Raw genomic sequence first — 21,498 nt, forward strand, 5'->3', positions numbered from 1 at the left:
CTTGCACCTCCATGATCTAAAAAAATAAAAATATAAAAAAACAACACTTACCATTCCCTTACTGAGCAAAAACAACGCCCTGTAGAAAAAAAAAAAGTTTGAATAGAATGCTTAAACCCAATTCATAGTCATCGCTTTTAATGCAGAATTGGATAAGGGAGGCCTACACAACCTTTAGGTTCTGATTACTACTACATGGCCGATGACCGTTGCTGTAGTAAGGCTAGGAAGTAAAGGCAAAAATATAGTGGTGAGGCACACCACTGTGCTTATCAGCATTAAAAAAATATAAAACTCCAGGGAATATATTTCTTTAAAAGAGACTCATTTGGCTGTACTTCTGTGACCAGTTTTCAGCAAACAGCAGCTGAAGCCCGCTGTCAGAAAGCCGGTGATCTGCCGATATGGTTCTGGCTAACGAGAAAGTTCCTTTAAGGACTGCGCAGGCGCAAACTTGCCGACGGAAATCTCCGAACCTTGGCTGGCATCCAGGGCGACTTGGATTTCGAGGAAAGTGGCCAGTTGGCCTCACTTCGCTCACTCGGCCTCCTGGCTCTTTTTTTAACACCCTCCAATCCACGGGGATGTTAAAGAATGAGCCTGGATGCCAGAGATTTCCATCGGCAAGTTTGCGCCTGCGCAGTCCTTGAAGGAACTTTCCCGTTAGGGGAACCTTAAGGACAAGTCACTGTTTCAGGATCATGACCACATGGCTAGGATCCACCCACATGCCTGGACTGGCACCTGGCTCAGCAAGCCACAGAGCTTGAGCAGTCAGCTCCTGCCCCCTCCCACAGCCCAGCACTCCAGTGAGCACAGCGGGGAACTGCCAGTCAGCAGCACTCTGCTCAGAAATCCCTGAGAACCAAGAGATTGGCAGTGTTTGATCGCTCAGTTCTCAGTTGCAGATGCTGCATTCACCCAAGTCTGATAAAAAAAAAAAAAAAAAAACCCCAAACCTCATACTTCTCTTACCTAAACAGCCAGAGTATAGGTTTATTTTACCACAGCAGCACATACTAAAGGCCAATAACACTAGAACTCACGTTGAGGTGCGTTGTGTTAGGAAACCTAATAAAAATGAAGGGGCTGCAATGGAACACAACACGTAAAAAGTAAAATAGATACTGCTGCTTTATTTGGTGATACACCATACAATAGCATGGTGTTGCTCTTTAAAGTGAACCTTTCTACCCGTTCTTTTACCAACAAAAAAAAAATACATCGGCATGCCTGATACTTGCTTTCCATCAGCTACTGGGGTAATAATCAGACAGATTAATAAAATCCTGTTTCACTATAGTCTTTACTGAAAAACAGGAGAAGGAGTGAATTCTCACATCTACCCCATTACCACAACAGAGGATTGCCATATATTGTTTAGGTAAGCAGGCTGCTGCTGTTCAATGCTGTGCTGTCAGATAGAGATGCCTGGTGGTAGACAGATTATACCTACACAGTATCTTTAAAGCCTGCTTTCCCATTACCGCACACATTTTACCCCAAAATAGTCATGCGGATTCCTAATAGACTATAGATTTTCTTTGGTCTACAAGTACGTAGAGACTCAATAAGAATGTAAGGAAAGGAAAATAGAAACTTAAACGCGGCCACAGATTTCTCCACAGACCTCAGACCTGGACATCTTTTACCTGGTATACTCAGAGCCCACCACACGTGCATACTCAGCACCAACACCTAGGAGGTCACACGCCGACACCAAATCTTTTTCAAGAGTATGAAGTTGCTTGGAAAAAAAAAAATATATAAAAATATAAACATTTGCTCACTTAATGCAGTAGCTATCACTTCATAATAATGCTGTTAACTACTCTTAATGTTGTCACTTACAGCAAGCTGAAAGAGAAGCCTGCAATGCCAGTAGGGTGTTTGTTGGGAGATTTGGATTGCCTTGCGTAGGAGAGGCTTTGCTGCATCCACAGAATTCTGCAACACAAAAAGTTTGATATTCACACATTTATCAGTTACGATTACGACATGGTCCTATTGGATTTTCACTCAGGGCCTGTTCATACCAGCAGCTGTGTTAGAATACTGGTGTGTGGTGACAAGGCAGTGGTCCCAATGAGCAGTGAACATTATGCGGCAACCCCCCCCCCCCCCCACCTTTAGTGAAATGTCACTGTGACATTTCATTCAACTCTATCTGCTGGAGCAGTCGCTCGATTCAGTGGATTTTTATCGGTGTTTGAAAACGTAGGAAAGGACCCTTGCCAATGTTGACTCCGATGAAAAGATTCCTTCACTTCCTGTCCTGGAGACTACCTTTTTACCAGACAGGAAGTGAGGAGCATTCTCTCTGTTTTGCTTCTAAGTGGTTGTAAACCTCAGACCTGAAATATGAAGAAAGCATATCCCTCTATAGTGTGTACTTACCTCAAAGCTTTATTCTTTTTTTTTTTAAACAATACTTTCCGGCTTGACGTAATGGTTTTTCACAGAGCGACCCTAATTATCTTCTTCTGGGGTCCCCCACCGGCACCCCAGGCTCTTCCTCTTAGGCAAGTGCACACATGGAAAGCAGTTTTCCAAGGGGGCATCCATGCGTGCTCATTCCCGAGCTAACCCATCTGCGTTTGACACAAAGCCAGCTCCGACCCCTGCTAGCTCAGCGCAGCATTTAATTGACAGCAGCGGGAGCGAATGGCCCCCACTAGAGCTGCACGATTAATCCTAAAAGAATAGTGATCTTGATTCACCCCCCATGATCTCCAGATTACCGCAATTTTTTGGGTGTCCCTGGCATGTAGCCTGGACCAGAGGAGAAGCCATCGGAAACCAGCGTGGAACACAAATGGCGCTGATACCGGAACCAACGTCAGCAGAGAGCGAGATGCGGTGGATGCCTGGGAGTCGGAGACCCTGGCCGGAAAACACTGCAGTGACTGCGCACCAGTATCGATCGATGGCAGGGATGGCTTGCTTTTTCCAACACAAATGTGAGCATATATTATGAAACCCAGAAAGACCATGACATAGGAGGGGGTAATCTCAGTCTTCTCTATGTCACCAGGCACCACCCACAGATCTACATTTTAAAATGGTTAATAAAAAATAAAAGGAGAATCTATATCAAAGTTAAAATGCAAAAAAAAAAAAAAAAAAAAAAAAAACAACAACACACAATTATTAGGTTATCTTGTTTAGTTTCAATTTGATATAGATTCTTCTTTTTTAAATGGACCATTTTAAAGAACTGTGGGTGGTGCAGGGTGAGATAGGGAGGACTGAGAAATATATATATCTTTTGACAAACCCCAGGTCGTGTGGAGGGTAGAAAATGGAGCCTGGGCGCAATTCTTCAGCAAAGTTTTTTCATGATGCCTAGACCACTTTAAGATCTCTAAGAGCCATTTTTGTCTGCTGCTTTGTTCCTCTTGCATCTCTGCATGAGTTACTTCCCACAAATTTTCCTGACAATAGAAAAAAAAAGGTGACCGGAGAGGAGGGAGCTCCAGCTGATTGACAGCCTCAGCTCTGTGTAAAGTGGGGTGGGTGTCTTCCCTCCAATCAACTCCCAGAGCTCTCCTCACTAAGTTCTGCAGAGTGTGACTTCAACTCTCCGCCCCCTTGTTGCTTAAACTCTCAGCAAGCTTTAAATATTTAGCACTTTGAATGGATGTAGAGAAGAAAATCCTGCAGATAGACAGGTACAACTTATGAGTCCAGTCACTTCAATGGGTATACAAAAGGGTTTACAACCACTTTAAGTTAAGAAAGGAAATGTTAGAACCTATGTCAGCCCTTTGTCCGTTACAGATTTTTCCTCACTTCCTGTCTTGTAAAAGGTTGTCCCCGGAACACAAAATCCCTCTAATGGAGTCTCAGATCGCAGTAAAACCTGACAGGGGTTGTAACCTTTCCTCATTCTACCCAAAAACAGTATAAATATACTGCAAAGTAAACATTTTACAAGAGAAATATGCCATTGCTCATCTCTTTAACCCCTTATTCTTTGGCTGTTATGCCAATTTTTGTGGCTTCTTAATCCCTGACCTGAAAAAAGTATGCATGTTAGGAAAGTCTATATCTAAGATATTCAGCGTAACGAAGCAACAAAGAACGACAGGCACTTTCCAAAGAAAAAGGCCACTATTGGCAACCTCCACATTGCCCTCATAAAACACACTACTGATGTTTTCAATGTTTTAAAATGGTCCAAGAATGGAAGGCAGTAGAAATTAATACCTACCAAATCCTATACATCTCCTATTAGGTTCAAACAAGCTAAAGGAATGTCTAGGCCAATCCTCCACAAGACTAAAATCCATCCAAGTAACTTACCTCCTGGCAATACAATTCGGATAGAAGACTTGCTGCTTCAAATTTAACATCTTCAAACTGAGGAATCTGGTTACAATGAGTTAAGCTTGACATTTTGGAAAATTGTTCTCACACAAAACAGAACATCCATTTACAAAGAAATAAACACTTAGGCCCCTTTCACATTGAAGAGTTTTTCAGGCGGTACAGCGCTAAAAATAGAGCTGCTATCGCGCCTGAAAAACTCCTTCACTGCAGACTCAATGTGAAAGCCCGAGGGCTTTCACACTGAGGCGATGCGCTGGCGGGAGACAAAAAAATCTCCTGTCAGCAGCATCTTTGGAGCGGTGAGAGGAGCGGCATGTATACCGCTCCTTCACCGCTCCTTCCCATTGAAAACAATGGGAAACCGCGGCAATACCGCCCGCAATGCGCCTCTATAGAGGCGCATTGCGGGCGGTATTAACTCTTTATCGGCCGCTAGCGGGGGTTAATACCGCACCGCTAGCGGCTGATACCCGCGGCAATTCCGGCGGTATAGCGCCGCTATTTTTAGCGGCGTTATACCGCCACCGCAGCTCCCGCCCCAGTCTGAAAGGGGCCTTATGAGAAAAGAATTTGGAAAAAAGGGCAAAAAAAAAAAAAAAAAAATGCACAGTAGCCTAAAAACACAAATCTTATCAATCAAATGATATCACGCCGTACTGAAAATACCAGGTAATGATACGAGACATTTCTAAAATGCCGATTCAATAACCTCAATATTTGGGGTCACAGAACTTTAACAATCAGGCAGATTAGATTGCAGATAGGATTAAAAAAAAAAAGTAAAGTGCAGTTTTCAGTTTACTGTGGCATTTTAACAACATCACACACTGCAAAAGTGTTAGTGGGGTCTAAACACCTAACCTGATGTTATTCACCCAATGCATGTTTTAAAAAAATAATAAAACAATAAAAATAGAAAAGAAAAAAATGATATATAAAAAAAAATTGTGACGATAGCTCTGCACAGCATTGGAGAACGCAAATCACAGTAGGACCCTACGAAATGCAATATTTGAAATTCAGAACCCTAAAACAGGCAATTTAAACGTGGATCAATTTAGTATGTACACTGCTTGTACAGCATTACAGGAAGAAGGATACTTGTTGAGAAATCACCCACTGAAAGACAAAAAAAAAAAAAATACACAATGTAATTAGTACAATACAATTGGTATGTGTCATAACATTTCTCTGACTGTCCCTCTTTTCTAAAATCATGTATATGCATGTCAAATGTATAAGTGCACTATAGGCCCCTATGATATTTGTTTTCAGTGGGTGCATTTTCATATTTTTTGGTTCATTTTTAAATAAATCAAAGCACATGAAGCAAATAAATGCATTGTTTCTACCAACACCTTGCTCTGCATTAAAATGGAACTCTCATATACATTTATTTCAGTGTTCTGTATATTGTATTAGAGCTGCAAGATTCTGGCTAAAAGGAGAATGACGATTTTGTTTGCTTAGAATAAAAATCATGATTCTTGCGGCACAACGTCTTTCACATTATAAAAAAATTAGGCTGAGTTTACTGTCGAGTTTTTTAAATTCATTAACCACTTCCAGGCCTATTCTGGCACTTCACTCCTACATATAAAAAAATGTTTTTTCTAGAAAACTACTCAGAACCCCCAAACTATTAATTTTTTTTTTTTTAAATCTTTATGTGTTTTAGCTAAAACGCTCCTTGGTGCCATTGCAAGTTGCTATGCATTCTTCTGCTTCCCTAATCTCCTTCACCTTCTGGGTCCACCCCTCTTGGTTAGGTATAAGTGTCTGCTTCCATTAGATAGGGTGCAGGCGTTTAGCGGCATTCAGGAAGTGGGGAAAGGTACTCTTCCTATATTGGCTGACAGGCATAGGAGGAATATGGAAGAAGAAGTGGAAAGGAGAGAAAGGGATGTCGATGGCTTGATTCTTGGGTATTCCTAGCATATATATATGGGGTTTTTTTAGCAGCGATTATTACCCTAGGGAATAAAATAGCGGTTGTTGCAAACTTTTTATGTCACACGGTCTTTGTGCAGCGATTTTTCAAACACATTAAAAAAAAAAAAAAAAAAAAAAGTAAAGTTAGCCCAATTGTTTTGTATAATGTGAACGATGATGTTAAAGTGGAGGTTCGCCTAATTTAAAAAAAAAAAAAAAAAATTATTAAAAGCCAGCAGCTACAAATACAGCAGCTGCTGACTTTTAATAAATGGACACTTACCTGTCCAGGGTGCCCGCGATGTCGGCAGCCGAAAACCGATCAATCGCTCGTCTCTCGGCTGCCCCCACCGCCATCCTCGGTGAGGGAATCGGGAAGTGAAGCGTTGCGTCTTTACTTCCCGGTTCCCTACTGCGCATGCACAAGTCGCGCTGCGCGTCCTCGCTGGTCCCTACTGTCTTCCTGGTATCTGCACCCCCCCCGGAAGTTGCCAAATGCAACACCGGGGCGATCCGAAAAGCGGGAGGTTCCATTTTTGTGTGGACCTCCACTTTAAGCTGGGTAAATAGATACCTAAAATGTCACGTTTTAAATATGGCACACATTCATGGAATGGCGACTTGGTACTTAATCTCCATAGGCAGCACTTTGAAAAACTTTTACAGGTTACCTCTTTAGAGCTACAGAGGAGGTCTTGGGCTAGAATTATTGCTCTTGCTGCAACGTTAGCGGCGATACCTCACGTGTGGATGGAAACGTTGTTTACATATGCGGGCGCGACTTGCATATGCGTTCTCTGTGTGCGAGCATGGGGGGGGCTTTATTTATTTTTTTTGTCATTGTTTATTTTATTTCCATTTTTACACTTTCCCTTTACAAAAATATTTTTTTGATCACTTTTATTCCTATTACAAGGAATGGAAACATGCCTTGTAATAGAAATCGTGTGCGACAGGTCCTCTTTATCCTCCAGGCAGGAAGAGCTGAGATTAAAAAAAAAAACATTTTTTTAACAAAATCAGGCTTTCCTGTTGAGTCCCGGGAATCGTTTACTACCCTTGCACCTGGGCCTCCGAAAGTCATAGAGACTGCCGGGGATCATCTGGCCCCTGGTTTTCTCTATGGCCAACTTCTGGCATTGGCAGATTCCTTCTCAAGCTAGCCGATCACAGGAGCGGAGAAGGCCCCTCCGTGTGTATTCACGATTCTTTCAAGATTCTCAGCGTAACATCTTTCACATTATACAAAAAAAATTGGGCCAACTTTGCCGTTTTGTTTTTTTAAATTCATTGAAGTTTCCCAAAAAATTGCATTTGAAAAAACTGCTGCGCAAATACAATGCAACATAAAATATTGCAACTGCCATTTTATTCTCTGGTGTCTCTGCTAAAAAAAAAAAAAAAATAATGAGAGATTATATATGTAATTTTCTAGCAAAAAAATACTGATACCGATTTTCACTTGTAAGCAACAAGTGCCGGGAAAAGGTTTAGTCTTTAAGTGGTTAAACTGACCTCATTTACAAACTGAAGTTCATTCCTTTGATTTAAAAGAACTACCTGTTACAATTTTTATTTTTATTTTTATCTCCACCTAAGGGATGTTGTAATAAAACTTGGTAGGCGATCGATTTTTTTTATCAGCTGTCAAAAGTGAGTAGAGAACTCTCTCCACTTGTTGCATAGAATCGGGGAAAAAATATATTTTAAGATCCTGAGTTGAATCGCAATCTTGATTCTTCAACAATTAATCGTGCAGCTCTATATTGAACCATAATCCCATGTGCTTTGTATGTGGTCAAACAGGGCGCCACCTCCCCTTGTGATGGTCCGACAAAGTAGCTAGTAAGAAGATGGCTGCTTGATATCGGGCGCTTGTCTTGGCTCCAAGCATTTGCCGGAGACAACTTTCCTTTACTACTTTACTGCCAAGCCTGGGCTCACACTGATGTGGTGCGCGTTCACCGCATTTGTAATTTGCACAGGAATCGCAGCACATTCCTTTGCAAACTACATGTGGCACCATGGCTCAAATCACACAGCATTTGCAACAAACTTGTGCAGGACCATCTTTGTCCACACTAGAATCAGATTACATGGGTGATAACATACACTCCGCAATCACGATTTCAATGCAGTGTGGAATCCGCACCACATCTAGTGTGAACCAAGGCTGAAGCTCGCTTAGAGCCAGTTCAAACTGGGGCGGCACGACTTTGGGGGCAACTCGGCAAGGCGTCCTGAAGGCGACTTGCAAAATGACTTCTGTATAGAAGTCAATGCAGGTCGCCCCCGAAGTTGTACAAGAACCTTTTTCTAAGTCAGAGTGACTTGTGTCGCTCCTATTAGAATGGTTCTATTGACTAGAATGGGACGCAACTTGTCAGGTGGCTGTGTCGCCTGACGAGTCGCCCCAGTGTGAACTGGCTCTTAGAGTAAAATTGATTGTAAAACAGCCCATGCTGTTTAAAATAAAAATGAAAGCAAAACATTTGTGTATAAATAATAATAATAAAAAAAACAACACACACACACACACACACACACACACACACACACACATTATGAATGCCCTACCCCCCCCCTTTTTTTTTATAAGCGATCACATTCACTCTGTTCTCAGTTGCATAAGAGCTGGGGGGAGGAGAAGCAGTAACACACCGATCTTCACAGGGAATGGCTGTGCAGCAGGAAGGGGGTGTCAGGACAAGTCTGATCATTGGAGAGTACACCAAGTTCCAAGCACAGCTAGAGAACTCAACCGTGGTGTGAGCTCTGGCTTAGTGTGGTCAGTTTTTAATAGGAGAGCAAGGAGACTAGCAGGAACACCAGGGATTGCACACAAAGGAAGAAATACAAAAAGAACAGGGGACTTTATCATACCTGTATATGACACAGTAGGCACATATCAGGAATATGAAGTGTTTGGGTAACAAACACTTTAATGTTTATCAAAACCAGGGTTGGACAATCTACGTCACAAGGTTGCCAAAGTGACTAAAAACACTCTAGGCAATCAGATCATTGAAATCAATTGCCAGAGGGGAGATTGGTGCTGGAAAAACAGGGCTGTTGGGTACAACTGGCACTGCGTTAGAACTTAGCAGTTACTGTGACTCAGGACCGGCATGCTGCAACACCAGCATCCAACCCGCATGCCATCAGTGTTGGGTTGTACAAGCACAGTGGGGGAGCTTGCCACACTAACATCGCTTGGGTTGAACGAGGGGGGGGGGGATACTTCTAGTGTGTACCAGGCTTTTGTCCAGGTCATGTGGCTCACGTTTGCACGCTCACCGTAGCATATTAATTTGAATAGGATGCCATATCTGTGGGAAACGCAGGTTAAAAGTCCATTCCCTCTTAGAAAAACGCAGCTGCATGAAAAAAACAGCACATGAAATGCACCACATTTTCCAAAGCGTTAGGGGGGCCATTAAGAGTTAAAGGATTAATGACACCCCCATGTGTCTGCGAAAGCGTAGAGGTCTGCCTGTGGATTGGGAATGCGTGCGATCATGTATGGGTTCCTGACCCGCACAGATGTCAACCTAGCCTTAAAGAAGAAGTTTAGCCAAAGCTTTTTGGCTATACTTCTATGGATAACAGGAGTGCAGTTTGTTCTTCGCTCCTGTGACCCATTTTCAGTCGACAGAGGGCTAAAATCTGCCAGTCCAGGTTTAGGAAAGAAACAGACTTTACAGTCGGGATCCACCCAGCAGCCTGGACTGGCACTTCTCTCAGCCTCTCGATAATTCACTGGGAGCCTGGGCCGGCTAACCCTACCCCCCTCCCTAAAAAACCCAGTGCTCCAGCTGGAAGGGAGAGCAGAGAGGCACTGGCCAACAGTCCCTGGTCTCTCCTCACAGCGGAGGGGGAGAACTGAGCGATCAGCTGTGTTTGATCGTTCAATTCTCCCTGCAGAGCCGGCGGGGGACAGATGCAGCATTGAATCAATAATGCATCCACCTAGGTGAGTATAATATTATTTCAAAGTCCATACTTCTCTTTTAAGGCGCGTTCAGACATGCTGCTGGGGGGCAGTAAAATACAAATGTTTAAGGGCCGCCCCCCCAAACAGCAGCGTGCAGTCACTGAGAACAATACACATGCTGTGGCAAGGATGCTTTCATTTGTAGCCACAAAAAATGAAGTGAAATGTTGAGTTTGGTGGGTGGTCCCGCCGCCGAAGACGACCCATCCAAGTAAATAGGGATGTACCGCAACTGCGTCCAATGCATGCGGCTGCAGAGTTTTGACCCAGCGTTTAAAATTGTATTTTTGTGGAGGGGAGGCAGATGAGAACGATTCCCTTCCTGCCACTGCCTCCTGGCCCTTTAAAGGGGTAGGTCCTAAATGCTGGAGGCAGGCATTCTGATCATGCAATTGGCTGTCATAAAAGATGGATGAAGGATGGATGGCCGCACTCCAAAAACCGTACAGGTTGTCTTTTATTAAATGAACAGCAAATACATCACCAGACCAAAACAACAGGAACAGGGGGAACAGCCGCTGTTCCTGTTTTGGTCTGGTGATGTATTTGCTGTTCATTTAATAAAAGACAACCTGTACGGTTTTTGGAGTGCGGCCATCCATCCTTCATCCATCTTTTATGCTTGCCTAGTGCACCGCCAGCACCCTTGGAATCCTGTAACAGCGTGTGACCATATAGTAGACCCACCTTGAGCGGTGACTTTCTTTCTGCAATTGGCTGTCACATGAGCGGAAAGTTCCTGATCGCAAGTATGCATCGGGAGCCTTCTGGTACCCGCCTGTCTCTGTCCTGGAAGCGTGCTCTCAGCACAGAAAGAGGTTTACATAGGACTGCATGTGTGTGTTAAAGTGGTTGTAAACCCACTTTTTTCACTTTTACCTACAGGTAAGCCTATAATAATAATATTTCAGAAAAAGTGGGTATAAAGAATATCTCCTAAACCTGTACGGTTTAGGAGATATTCCCCTCGCAATGCGCCGCTGATTGCAGCAGCGCATGCGCAGGGGGGAATCCACGGCGAACGGACCGGCATCATCGCCGCTCCAGCCTATCACAGCGCTGGAGCGGCGATACCCGGAAGACACGCCGGAGCAAGATGACATCTCGCTCGGCGTGGACCAGGTAAGTGTTCACCTCGTTCCGAGGTAAGTATTTCATAATCAGCCAGTATGCGGTGCATACTAGCCGATTATGCCTTTTGCCTTGCAGGTTTAAAAAAAAATAAAAAAATAATAATGTTTATGCGGTTTACAACCGCTTTAAAGACCACATATATGTGTACGTCTGGCGGGAATTAGTTAAGCGATACGTTCACTTTTTAGATTTTTTTTTTTTTTTAAAGGCAAAAAAAAAAAGTGCATTTATTTTCGAGCCTGTAAACCAGGGATGTGCAATTAGCAGACCTCCAGCTGTTGCAAAACTACAAATCCCATCAAGCCTCTGCCTCTGGGTGTCATGCTTGTGGCTGTCAGAGTCTTGCTATGCCTCATGGGACTTGTAGTTCTGCAACAGCTGGAGGTCCGCTAATTGCATATCCCTGCTGTAAAGCATTGCACCAGCGATCAGCACGTGTCCTGCAGATCTGTCGGTGTGCCTGTACATCCCGTACAGGCAAGCAGATACAATCTGACAGCAACAATCAATGACCTATCACAGCGTTGTGGTAGTTCATTGAGAATTACAGGTCAACAGCCAGAAAGGATGTCAGAGCTTGTAGTTCATTCGTACACAGAGCTGCAAGTATGAATGTCGTGGCTGTGTGGGCGGAGCCACGCACGGCTGCCTTGATTTCAAAAAGTGACAGCTAGTGTGGGGAACTTATCCCTGTACTGCTGCCACAGGGAGGAGGATCACACAGCGGCTGCAGCACTGGGAACATGGTCCACTCTAAAAACAGGTGGAACATGTAACATGTTCCCAATAGTGGACTTATCCTTTATAGCTGAACTTTGCCCTGAATTTAAAAACCTGCATTTGGCATTAGATCTTTATTGCTGAAGAGATCTACTATTCTTCTTCTGCAATATTTCTTACCTTGCTTCTCATAAGACCCTTTAGAACATGGGTCACCAAACTACGGCCCTCCAGTTGTTCAGGAACTACAATTCCCATCATGCCTAGTCATGTCTGAGAATGCCAGAGTTTGACAATGCCTCATGGGACATGTAGTTCTGCAACACCTGGAGGGCTGCTTTAGAACGTACACTGTACCGTTCTCAGCACACCTCAGTGCAGGGATGAACTCCCACATGCATGAGCAACGTTATCCTGGCATGGTCAAAGAGTATTAGGCAGGCCACACATTCTGCAACTTTCCTTCAACCACAGGTTAAAAAGGAAATCAAATTCCCTATCAACACAGAACCCCTCCTGCTCCAGCCTTCAGAATACAGTGATCAGAGTTGCCGGCTATAGCCAGCGGCAGTGATCATACAGAAGAAGAAAAAACTGACAGGCTGGTTGTACAGAAAACTGAACCATACTCATCTTGGATCAAGCAACATGGCAACCAGCCGCTGACATCTTTAGGTGATTGGCTTCCAGGTCTTGATCAGCAGCCGCTGTCATTGGCTGAGTGGGCGTGACCTCACTCCTGTGCATGTGCCAAACTTCTACAACAAACTGGACAAGCAGAAGAGATAAAGCAGGTCTCTTCTACATTAAAAATCCTGCCTGTCCAGCTCATTTTTTTTAACTAAAGTTCCACTTAAGGTCAAATCGATAGATCGACTTCAGTACAACCAGCCTTCTCGTAGATCAGGGATATGCAATTAGCGGACCTCCAGCTGTTGCAGAACTACCAGTCCCATGAGGCATAGCAAGACTCTGACAGCCACAAGCATGGTGGGACTTGTAGTTTTGCAACAGCTGGAGGTCCGCTAATTGCAGATCCCTGTCGTAGATGGAGTCAAATGTGTCCACCGGCTGAGTTTGAACCGGTCTTAAACCTGTGAGCCTAAAGAAGGTGATCACAGATGTTAAATCACTGTGGGGAAGTGAGCATTGGAGTGACAACCTGGCAGGAGACATGGACAGAGTGTTGTCACTCTAACAGGAAGTGCCTGAACAAAGAGCCTCCATGGCAGGATCATTTGAAAAGAAAGCTTCAGCCTTTTAAAGACTGAAAAGCTGCTGGATGTGAGAGGAGTAGTGAGATGGTAGTGATTGGGTTCCCATGTGCTTTTCCCCCCTTGCCCAGCCCTTCTCAGGAAAAGTGGATGAGGAGTACAAGGATAACAATACCAGGCTTGGTGCCAGTCATCACCCTACAGGGGGAAGCAGCCTGTAGCAGTGGAATAGAGAGAGTCACGTGATGGCTCACCGCTTTCTCCAGGTGTTGCCGGGCCAGCTCGCTGTTCTTGGTGTGGTGATACAGGACGGAGCCGAGCTGCAGATGAGTCCGGGCCTCGATGCGCTGCGGCGGCTTGAACTGGAAGACGGCCTGCAGGCAGTGCACACACAGCCGGATCTTGGGAGGGCTGGACGTCCGGAAATGTTCGGCGAAACCCAACAGGGCCAAATACCACGACTCCGAGGCCTCAGCCTGCGTAGCTACCACTGCCGCAGCCGCCATCACTGACACCAACAACAAGGCCCCGTCCACTCCTCCCGCACAAAGCTCGCGAGAGCGGCGCCGCACTGCAGCCTGGGACTTGTAGTCTGCCTATTGTCTGCGGGACTGGCGGATAGGGGACGCGGGAGGGCGGGGCTGTGCCTCTCTCTGTGTGTGTCTCCCTGTGCTGCCTTGACAGATGCGGCTAGGGAAGCTAGGTGTGGTGTAATGCATCACAATTGTAGTGAGAAATCCAACACTACACTCCGCTTACAACTAATAAAGCCAAAATATGTGTATGTAGGGATATCTCTTAGCAGCAGTGTCCTTTGTTAGCTGGATCGGGTGTATGCTCAATGGGGCAGTGTCATCCTGAGGGAAAAAAGGAGGAATTGGGGCTGATGCGAGGTCCAAAAGTTCATTGGGGTGATGTGAGGTTTAAAGGTGCAGGAACTGGAGCTGATCTGAGCTACAAAGGTACTCAAAGTGCTTGTAAACCCTTTTTAACAACGTTATGCTACAGGTAAGCCCAGTGTCATCTTAAGAGCATTATAGGCCCCCGGGCAATACAGTGCACTGGGGCCCTGTCTACAAAATCACGCACGAGAATTTACTGACAAAAATCGTAAAATTTACTGGCAGAACCACATTTTTTACTGCCACTGCAAAAAAAGTACCTAAAATTACAGTTTTCAGTGCCGAACAATGCAAATGTCAGTATTTAAACTATAAACATATAGCTAGTGCTATTAGCAATGTGTTTAAGTTAAACAAAAGTAAAAAAAAAAAAATGTCTTCATTTACATGAAGGTTAGGTTACTATAACCCAGTCAGCACAGAGTTTCCTCTTACATCAGAGTCTGCAGGATTCCCCCTTACAGTGAAAGGGAACTCTTATGTAAAGGGGAACGCTGCAGATCATGATCTAAGGGGGGGAACTCTGATGTGGAGGGGGGGGCTCTGGTGACCAGAGACAACCTTATATCAGAGTCCACTGCTTTCTCTTTCCCACTTACATCAGGGTCCGCAGACTGAATTCCCCCTTGCATTGTAAGGGGGAATCCTGCAGACTCTGATGTAAAGGGGAAGTCTGATGTGGGGGGCACTCTGGTGACCAGAGACCACCTTCCGTAGAGTAAATACACTAAGGTAAGGGGGGTCACTAATATAGGAGGGGGAACCTTTATATAAGTGCCCCCTTACATTTTTGCATTCACTCCCCCCCTTACATCAGCAACCCCCCGCACTCATGGAGGACCGGATCTTCTCTGTGATTTCCGCAAACTGGGCATGGGCAGTTCTAACCCGTCACTCTCCACAATTTTTTCCTGGGGTTGCTGGGCAGCCGGTGGGGCCCCCCAGGCAAGCGGGGCCCCCGGGCAACTGCCCAGCATGCCCAATGGAAAAGATGGCCCTGGGTAAGCCTATATTAAAGCGGAGGTTCCGCCGATTTTTTTTTTTTTTTTTTAAAAGCCTTTCAAAAAATGGACACTTACCTGTCCAGCGCGCCTGCAATGTCGTCAACTGAGGACGAGCATTCACTCATCCCTCAGCTGCACCCACCGCCAGGGAATCGGGAAGTGAAGCGTTGCGGCTTCACTGCCCGGTTCCCTACTGCGCATGCGCTTGTAGCACGCAGCGCTGTCACTGGTCTCCACTCTCTCCTGGGAACAGTGTGTTTCCCAGAAGGCTGCGGGTAGGGGCGTAGCTGGCGCTGTACCGTATTCCCGGAAGTGGGTGCAAATAGACATGTATCTGCTCCCCCCTGAAGGGTGCCAAATGTGACCGGAGGGGTCCCAAAAAGGGAAAGCTCCATTTTTGGGTGGCGCTCTACTTTAAGGCTTATCTGTAGCTACCCAGGATATCTCCCAAACCTGCACCCTGTTTCTGCATGTGCCGAAGTCATCATGCGCACCAGTGGCGGTTCGTCCATAGAGGGCGCTGGAGCGCCGCCCCCTCTGGCTCTCACCGCCACTGAGTCAAATAACATAGATTCATGCATTGCACGAATCTATGTTATTTTCGCCGCTGCCGCTGTTATTGAGATGGTCGGCGTTCAATGTCCGGCCATCTGAATAACGCCAGCTGGTTGGCTGTACGGAAATGTCTATCAAAGCCAACAGCTCTGATAGGCTTTCCCAATACAGCCCTCGGGTCCCGGAAGCTTATTCTCGGAGCGCACAGACTGTACGCCCCTTGAATAAGATGACAGGCGTCTCAGCCAATCAGGTTGGCCGGTTCTGGCTACCTGTAACCTGATTGGCTGAGACGCCTGTCAGTCATCGAGGGCGGGAGAAGACATCGTGGGACGTGGATGCCTAAAACCAGTAAAGGTAAGTGACGGGCGGGGGGGAAGAAAGCAATTTACAGGGCACAGTGGGGACAATTGGCACAGCGGCGACCATTAAAGGGCACAGTGGCTGCGTTTAATGGCATGGCACAGTGGTGACAATGGATGGCACAGTGGTGACAATGGATGGCACAGTGGCTGCGTTTAATGGCATGGCACAGTGGTGACAATGGATGGCACAGTGGCTGCGTTTAATGGCATGGCACAGTGGTGACAATGTATGGCACAGTGGCTGCGTTTAATGGCATGGCACAGTGGTGACAATGGATGGCACAGTGACTGCGTTTAATGGCATGGCACAGTGGTGACAATGTATGGCACAGTGGCTGCGTTTAATGGCATGGCACAGTGGTGACAATGGATGGCACAGTGACTGCGTTTAATGGCATGGCACAGTGGTGCAAATTGATGGCACAGTGACTGCATTTGATGGCATGGCACAGTGGTGCGAATTGATGGCACAGTGACTGCATTTGATGGCATGGCACAGTGACTGCGTTTAATGGCATGGCACAGTTGTGCGAATTGATGGCACAGTGGCTGCATTTGATGGCATGGCACAGTGGTGCAAATTGATGGCACAGTGACTGCATTTGATGGCATGGCACAGTGGTGCGAATTGATGGCACAGTGACTGCATTTGATGGCATGGCACAGTGACTGCGTTTAATGGCATGGCACAGTGGTGCGAATTGATGGCACAGTGGCTGCATTTGATGGCATGGCACAGTGGTGCAAATTGATGGCACAGTGGCTGCATTTGATGGCATGGCACAGTGGCTGCATTTGATGGCATGTAACAGTGGCTGCGTTTGGGCACAGTAAGACTGCAATTTCTTTTTTCCTTTGCGCCCCCCCCAAAAATTTTGAGCACCAGCCGCCACTGATGCGCACTGGGGCAAACTGAAGCAATGGCACCTGTGTGCCGTCGCTTCAGTCTTAGTGCCGTTACCGGCAGCTCCCGCGTGCATGCGCAGGAGTGACGTCATTGCAGCTCCGGCCAATCACAGTGCCGGAACAACAATACCTGCAAGTAACTCCTGGAAGACATGTCGGTGGCCGGAGGGGGAGATGCGGTCTGCTGTGGGGGCTTCGATCTGAGGGAAGTAATACATAATGAGCTAGTATGCTATGCATACTAGCTCATTATGTCTTTGTCTTGCAGGTTTTTTTTTTGTTTTTTGGACCAGGGTTTACTTCCTCTTTAAAGTGATTGTAAAGCTTTCTTGAAAAAAAACAAACAAACAAATCATACTTACCTTCACTGTGCAGCTCGTTTTGCACAGAGTGGCCCCGATCCTTGACTTCTGGAGTCCCTCAGCAGCTCTTGTGGCTTCTCCCAGCATCAGATAACCCCCTAGGAGAAGCGCTCTTACCGGGGGGGTTAACTTGTGGGCGCGCTCCTGACTCCAGCATTTGCGTCCATAGACCCGAATGCCAGACTCTGCCCCGCCTCCCAGTGCCTGTATCATTTGATTGACAGCAGTGGGAGCCAATGGCTGCGCTTCTATCAATTTATCCAATCAAGAGCCGGGACCCCATGCAGAGAGAGACAGCGTCTCACCACCAAGGGAAATACGGGGCCCAGGTAAGTAAAACGGGGGGGGGGGGGGTCAGTGACAGAAGTTTTTTCACCTTAATGCTTAGGATGCATTAAAGTGAAAAAACACGTGTGTTTATAACCCCTTTAATTTGGAGATTGGGGTCATCTGAGGGTTGAAGGTACTTGATTAGAAAGAGGGCCGCCATCAGGGGGTACAGGCAGTACACCTGTAAGGGGCCCGGATGGCATCCCCCTTTTATTTTATTTTTTTATTTTTTTAGTCAGCACCCAAAGCCCCCCCGACCTCTAAGGGGCCTGGATGGCACAATACAGTGCAACCGTTGTACAGTTTTCATACAATGCAGGCAGTGTACACAGTATCTAATACAGTGTGTACAGTTCCTACTATACTTCTGGTGGTGTATTCATTACAGTGCAGCCATTGTACAGTTTCTAATATGGTGCAGGTGGTGTACACAGTATTTAATTCAGTGTGTACAGTTTCTACTACACGTCTGGTGGTGTACACAGATTACAATACAGTGCATCCTTTCTACAGTTTCTAATATAGTGCAGGCAGTGTACACAGTATCTAATACAGTGTGTACAGTTTCTAATACACTTCAGGCGGTGTACACAGTATCTAATACAGTTCTGTTGGTGTACACAGTATATAATACAGTGCAGCTGGGAAGGATGCAGGACAGGGTTCAATGTTGTTGGAGCTTGTTCCGCCACAATGCCTCCAAAAAAGCTAGTGGTGATTCTGCCATAGCTCTCTCCTCCACCCCCTCCTCTTCTTCCTCTATGGCTGCTTCTGCAGATATGTCCTCTGAACCAGCGGTGCTCCAGATGCGTCAAGGGGCTACGCTAGCAGTCAGGCTAAAAGATGCAATGTGGTGCTTGAGTTGTTCTGCCTAGGGGACAGGAGCCACATTGGGGCAGAGATTCTGTCAGCTCTGCAGGGACAGTCTCAGTGACGCCACGCCAGCTTCAGCCAGGAATGGTTGTATGCAACAATGGCACCAACCTCTCCGCCCTCCAACAATGGCTCCAACCTCTCCGCCCTCTCTTAACCCATGTTCCATGTTTGGCACACATCCTGAATTTGGTGGTGAAGCGGTTCTTGAGTAGGTACCCAGGCCTACAAGATTTCCTAAACAGGCCAGAAAAGTCTGTGGTAATTTCCGCCAGTCATACAATGCTAGTGCTCGGCTGGATGACATTCAAAGGGAATGCAACCTGCCCACCAACAGCCTCATTTGTGACATGCCCACCAGGTGGAACTCAGCGTTGGCAATGCTGCAGCGGCTTTACACACAGCAGAGGGACATCAATGAGTACCTGTGTGAGTATGGCACCAGGACAGGGTCAGTGGAGCTTGGCTTCTTTTTGCCACGCCCGTGGCTACTGATCAAGGATGCATGCACTGTCCTGTCACCATTTGAGGAGCCACAAGGATGGTGAGCAGCAACAATGCATGCATCAGTGAAACTGTCCCTTTAGTCTTCCTGTTGGAGCACTCGCTTCCTGGAAGATGAGGACTTCCTTTCCTCTCAAGGTTCCCTTTATTCAGATAGCATTCCTGCGGGCCCACCAAACACACAAGAAGAAGAGGAGGAGGATTGTGTCAGCATGAATGTAGAGGATAACACTCAACAGCAGTCTTCAAGGGATGGTTTTCAGTCCCCAGAAACCCAAGGAGTTGTACGTGGCTGGGATAATGTGATCCTTAGTGACCCAGAGGACTCAGAACCAAATGCCTCTGCAAACTTATGCTGCATGGCCTCCCAGATTTTGCAAAGCCTATGAAAGGATACGTGGTATCAAGGAGAGGGATAATTACTGGCTGGCAACCCTTCTTGATCCACGTTACAAGGGTAAGGTTGCAGAACTCATCCTGCCTTCGCAGAGGGAGCAGAGGATGAAATGTCTTTAGGAGGTCTTGAAGAAAGGTTTGTGCAACATATTTCCAGACCCTGGGAGGTTACCATTTCCTGGTGCTGGACAACATGTTGCTGAGGCTTCGTTCAGTCAGTGGAAGAACGGTGGAGAAGGTGGCCGGCTGACCGATGCCTTTAAACAATTTTTCAGTCCCCAGGCCAGCGTCTGCATTATGTGGTGCAGGAATATCTAGAGTCAAGAGCAGACTCGGAGACCTTTCTAACTGAGCTTTCACTGGGTTACTGGATCTTGAGGATGAACCACTTGCTCAATATGCAATTGAGATACAGACCTGTTAACGAATAGTAGCTTTAGAGTCCCATCTTTTCCTTGACCTGTGCCTTCATATCCATAGAGAATATAACTAGACAAGACTGAGTGCCAGCTTATATTGCCTATCCGCTGAATGGCTGAGCAATTCGATTGGCCATCTTTGATCTACATTGTGTCTCTCAGAGTGACAGATAACGACCCCTGACCCGGAGACGGCTGCAGTCATCACATACCCTAATTTGCATTCTTGCATAATAACATCAACAAGTCTCTTTTGATATGTGTAATTATATTACAGATACCAAATGTGGCCTGAGTAAAGGTTTGATGTGTAAAATAGAATCATCCTGGATTCTTGCATATTGACATCAACAAGCCACTTTTGATGTGTGCAATTAGATTACAGATACCAAATGTCAACTGAAATCTGGCCTAGTCAATTTTGGACTTATACATATATATAATAATATAATATCCCACATAAATCGGCCAACATATTATAACACCAACAAGGTATCTGTTAAGGGGTTACAGTGTTGTGGCACCACCACCACCCAAGGCCCAACTTTTCTTCCCCTGTTTAACAGGGCCATGTAATTACAATTTTTGATATAATATTTCACAGCGGGGCCCGTTCCTGCCCCCAACAAGAGTAACTGCGAGGGCTTACAGTGTTCTGGTACCACCAACACTTAAGGCCCAGTTTTTTTACAGAGTATATAGGGCAGGCTGTTTAGTATATACAGTATACTGCTGTTCCGAGTATATAGTTCCTGGGGGACCCCCACGCCATTTTTTTTAATAATTGATGCAGGGTTCCCCTTAATTTCCATACCAGACCTGAAGGGCCTGGTATGGATTTTGGGAGGACATCCAGGCTATGTTTTTTTTCGTATTTTGGTATTTATATTTATATTCCCGGGATCCGACAATACATTATAGCTGCAAGCAGTTTTATTTTTTTGTTTACAAACGGTTTATTGAAAAAATAAGTCTCAATACAGTTTAAACTCGAATTGGCAAGAAGTACAAAAATACATACAAGAGCAGTGAGCATCTGTGAAGAATATGCATAGCAGTTATTCGATAGGCAGAGAAATAGGTAATGATTTGTATGAAAGGCTATCAGGTAGCACAATGCAGCAATGTGGGGACTTAATGAATTAGATTAATGGCAAAAAGAGAGAAGAGAAAAAAAAACAAAAGAAAAAAAAAAAAAGGTTGGCTTAATTTAGCAAGCAGTTTTAATAGACATTTTTTCCTTTAGAAATGTAATTTTAATGTGGCACTGTTATAAACATGGGAAAGATGCGCTACTTTACAGTCATACTAAGAACACCCCCCAGGCATGATATTTAAAGGAATATTCAATGTTTATTGTTTCACTTTAAGCATTATTAAAATCACTGCTCACTAAAAAACAGTAGTTTTAAAAACGTTTTTTTTTCATTGATATCATGTCCCCTGGGGCAGGACCCGGTTCCCCAAACACTTTTTATGGCAATAACTTGCATATAAGCCTTTAAAATTACCACTTTTGATTTTTCACATTTGCGTCCTATAGACTTTAAAGCGGG

At 45.4% G+C, this 21,498-nt stretch overlaps 1 protein-coding gene across 1 annotated transcript in view; it reads right to left on the bottom strand.

Moving 5' to 3' along the window:
* Nucleotides 1-21,498, bottom strand: part of MAU2 (MAU2 sister chromatid cohesion factor) — a 55,656-nt gene that overhangs the window by 27,326 nt on the left and 6,832 nt on the right. Inside the window, exons 2-8 of the mRNA XM_040338027.1 lie at nucleotides 17,189-17,258; nucleotides 13,581-13,922; nucleotides 5,434-5,451; nucleotides 4,306-4,371; nucleotides 1,852-1,947; nucleotides 1,653-1,747; nucleotides 52-79 (exon numbers count right to left, since the gene is read on the bottom strand). Of these exons, the coding sequence (XP_040193961.1) occupies nucleotides 52-79; nucleotides 1,653-1,747; nucleotides 1,852-1,947; nucleotides 4,306-4,371; nucleotides 5,434-5,451; nucleotides 13,581-13,922; nucleotides 17,189-17,258 (715 nt within the window). The remainder of the gene's footprint in view (nucleotides 1-51; nucleotides 80-1,652; nucleotides 1,748-1,851; nucleotides 1,948-4,305; nucleotides 4,372-5,433; nucleotides 5,452-13,580; nucleotides 13,923-17,188; nucleotides 17,259-21,498) is intronic.

Source organism: Rana temporaria, chromosome 1, assembly GCF_905171775.1.
Source record: "Rana temporaria chromosome 1, aRanTem1.1, whole genome shotgun sequence".
Taxonomy (NCBI): domain Eukaryota; kingdom Metazoa; phylum Chordata; class Amphibia; order Anura; family Ranidae; genus Rana; species Rana temporaria.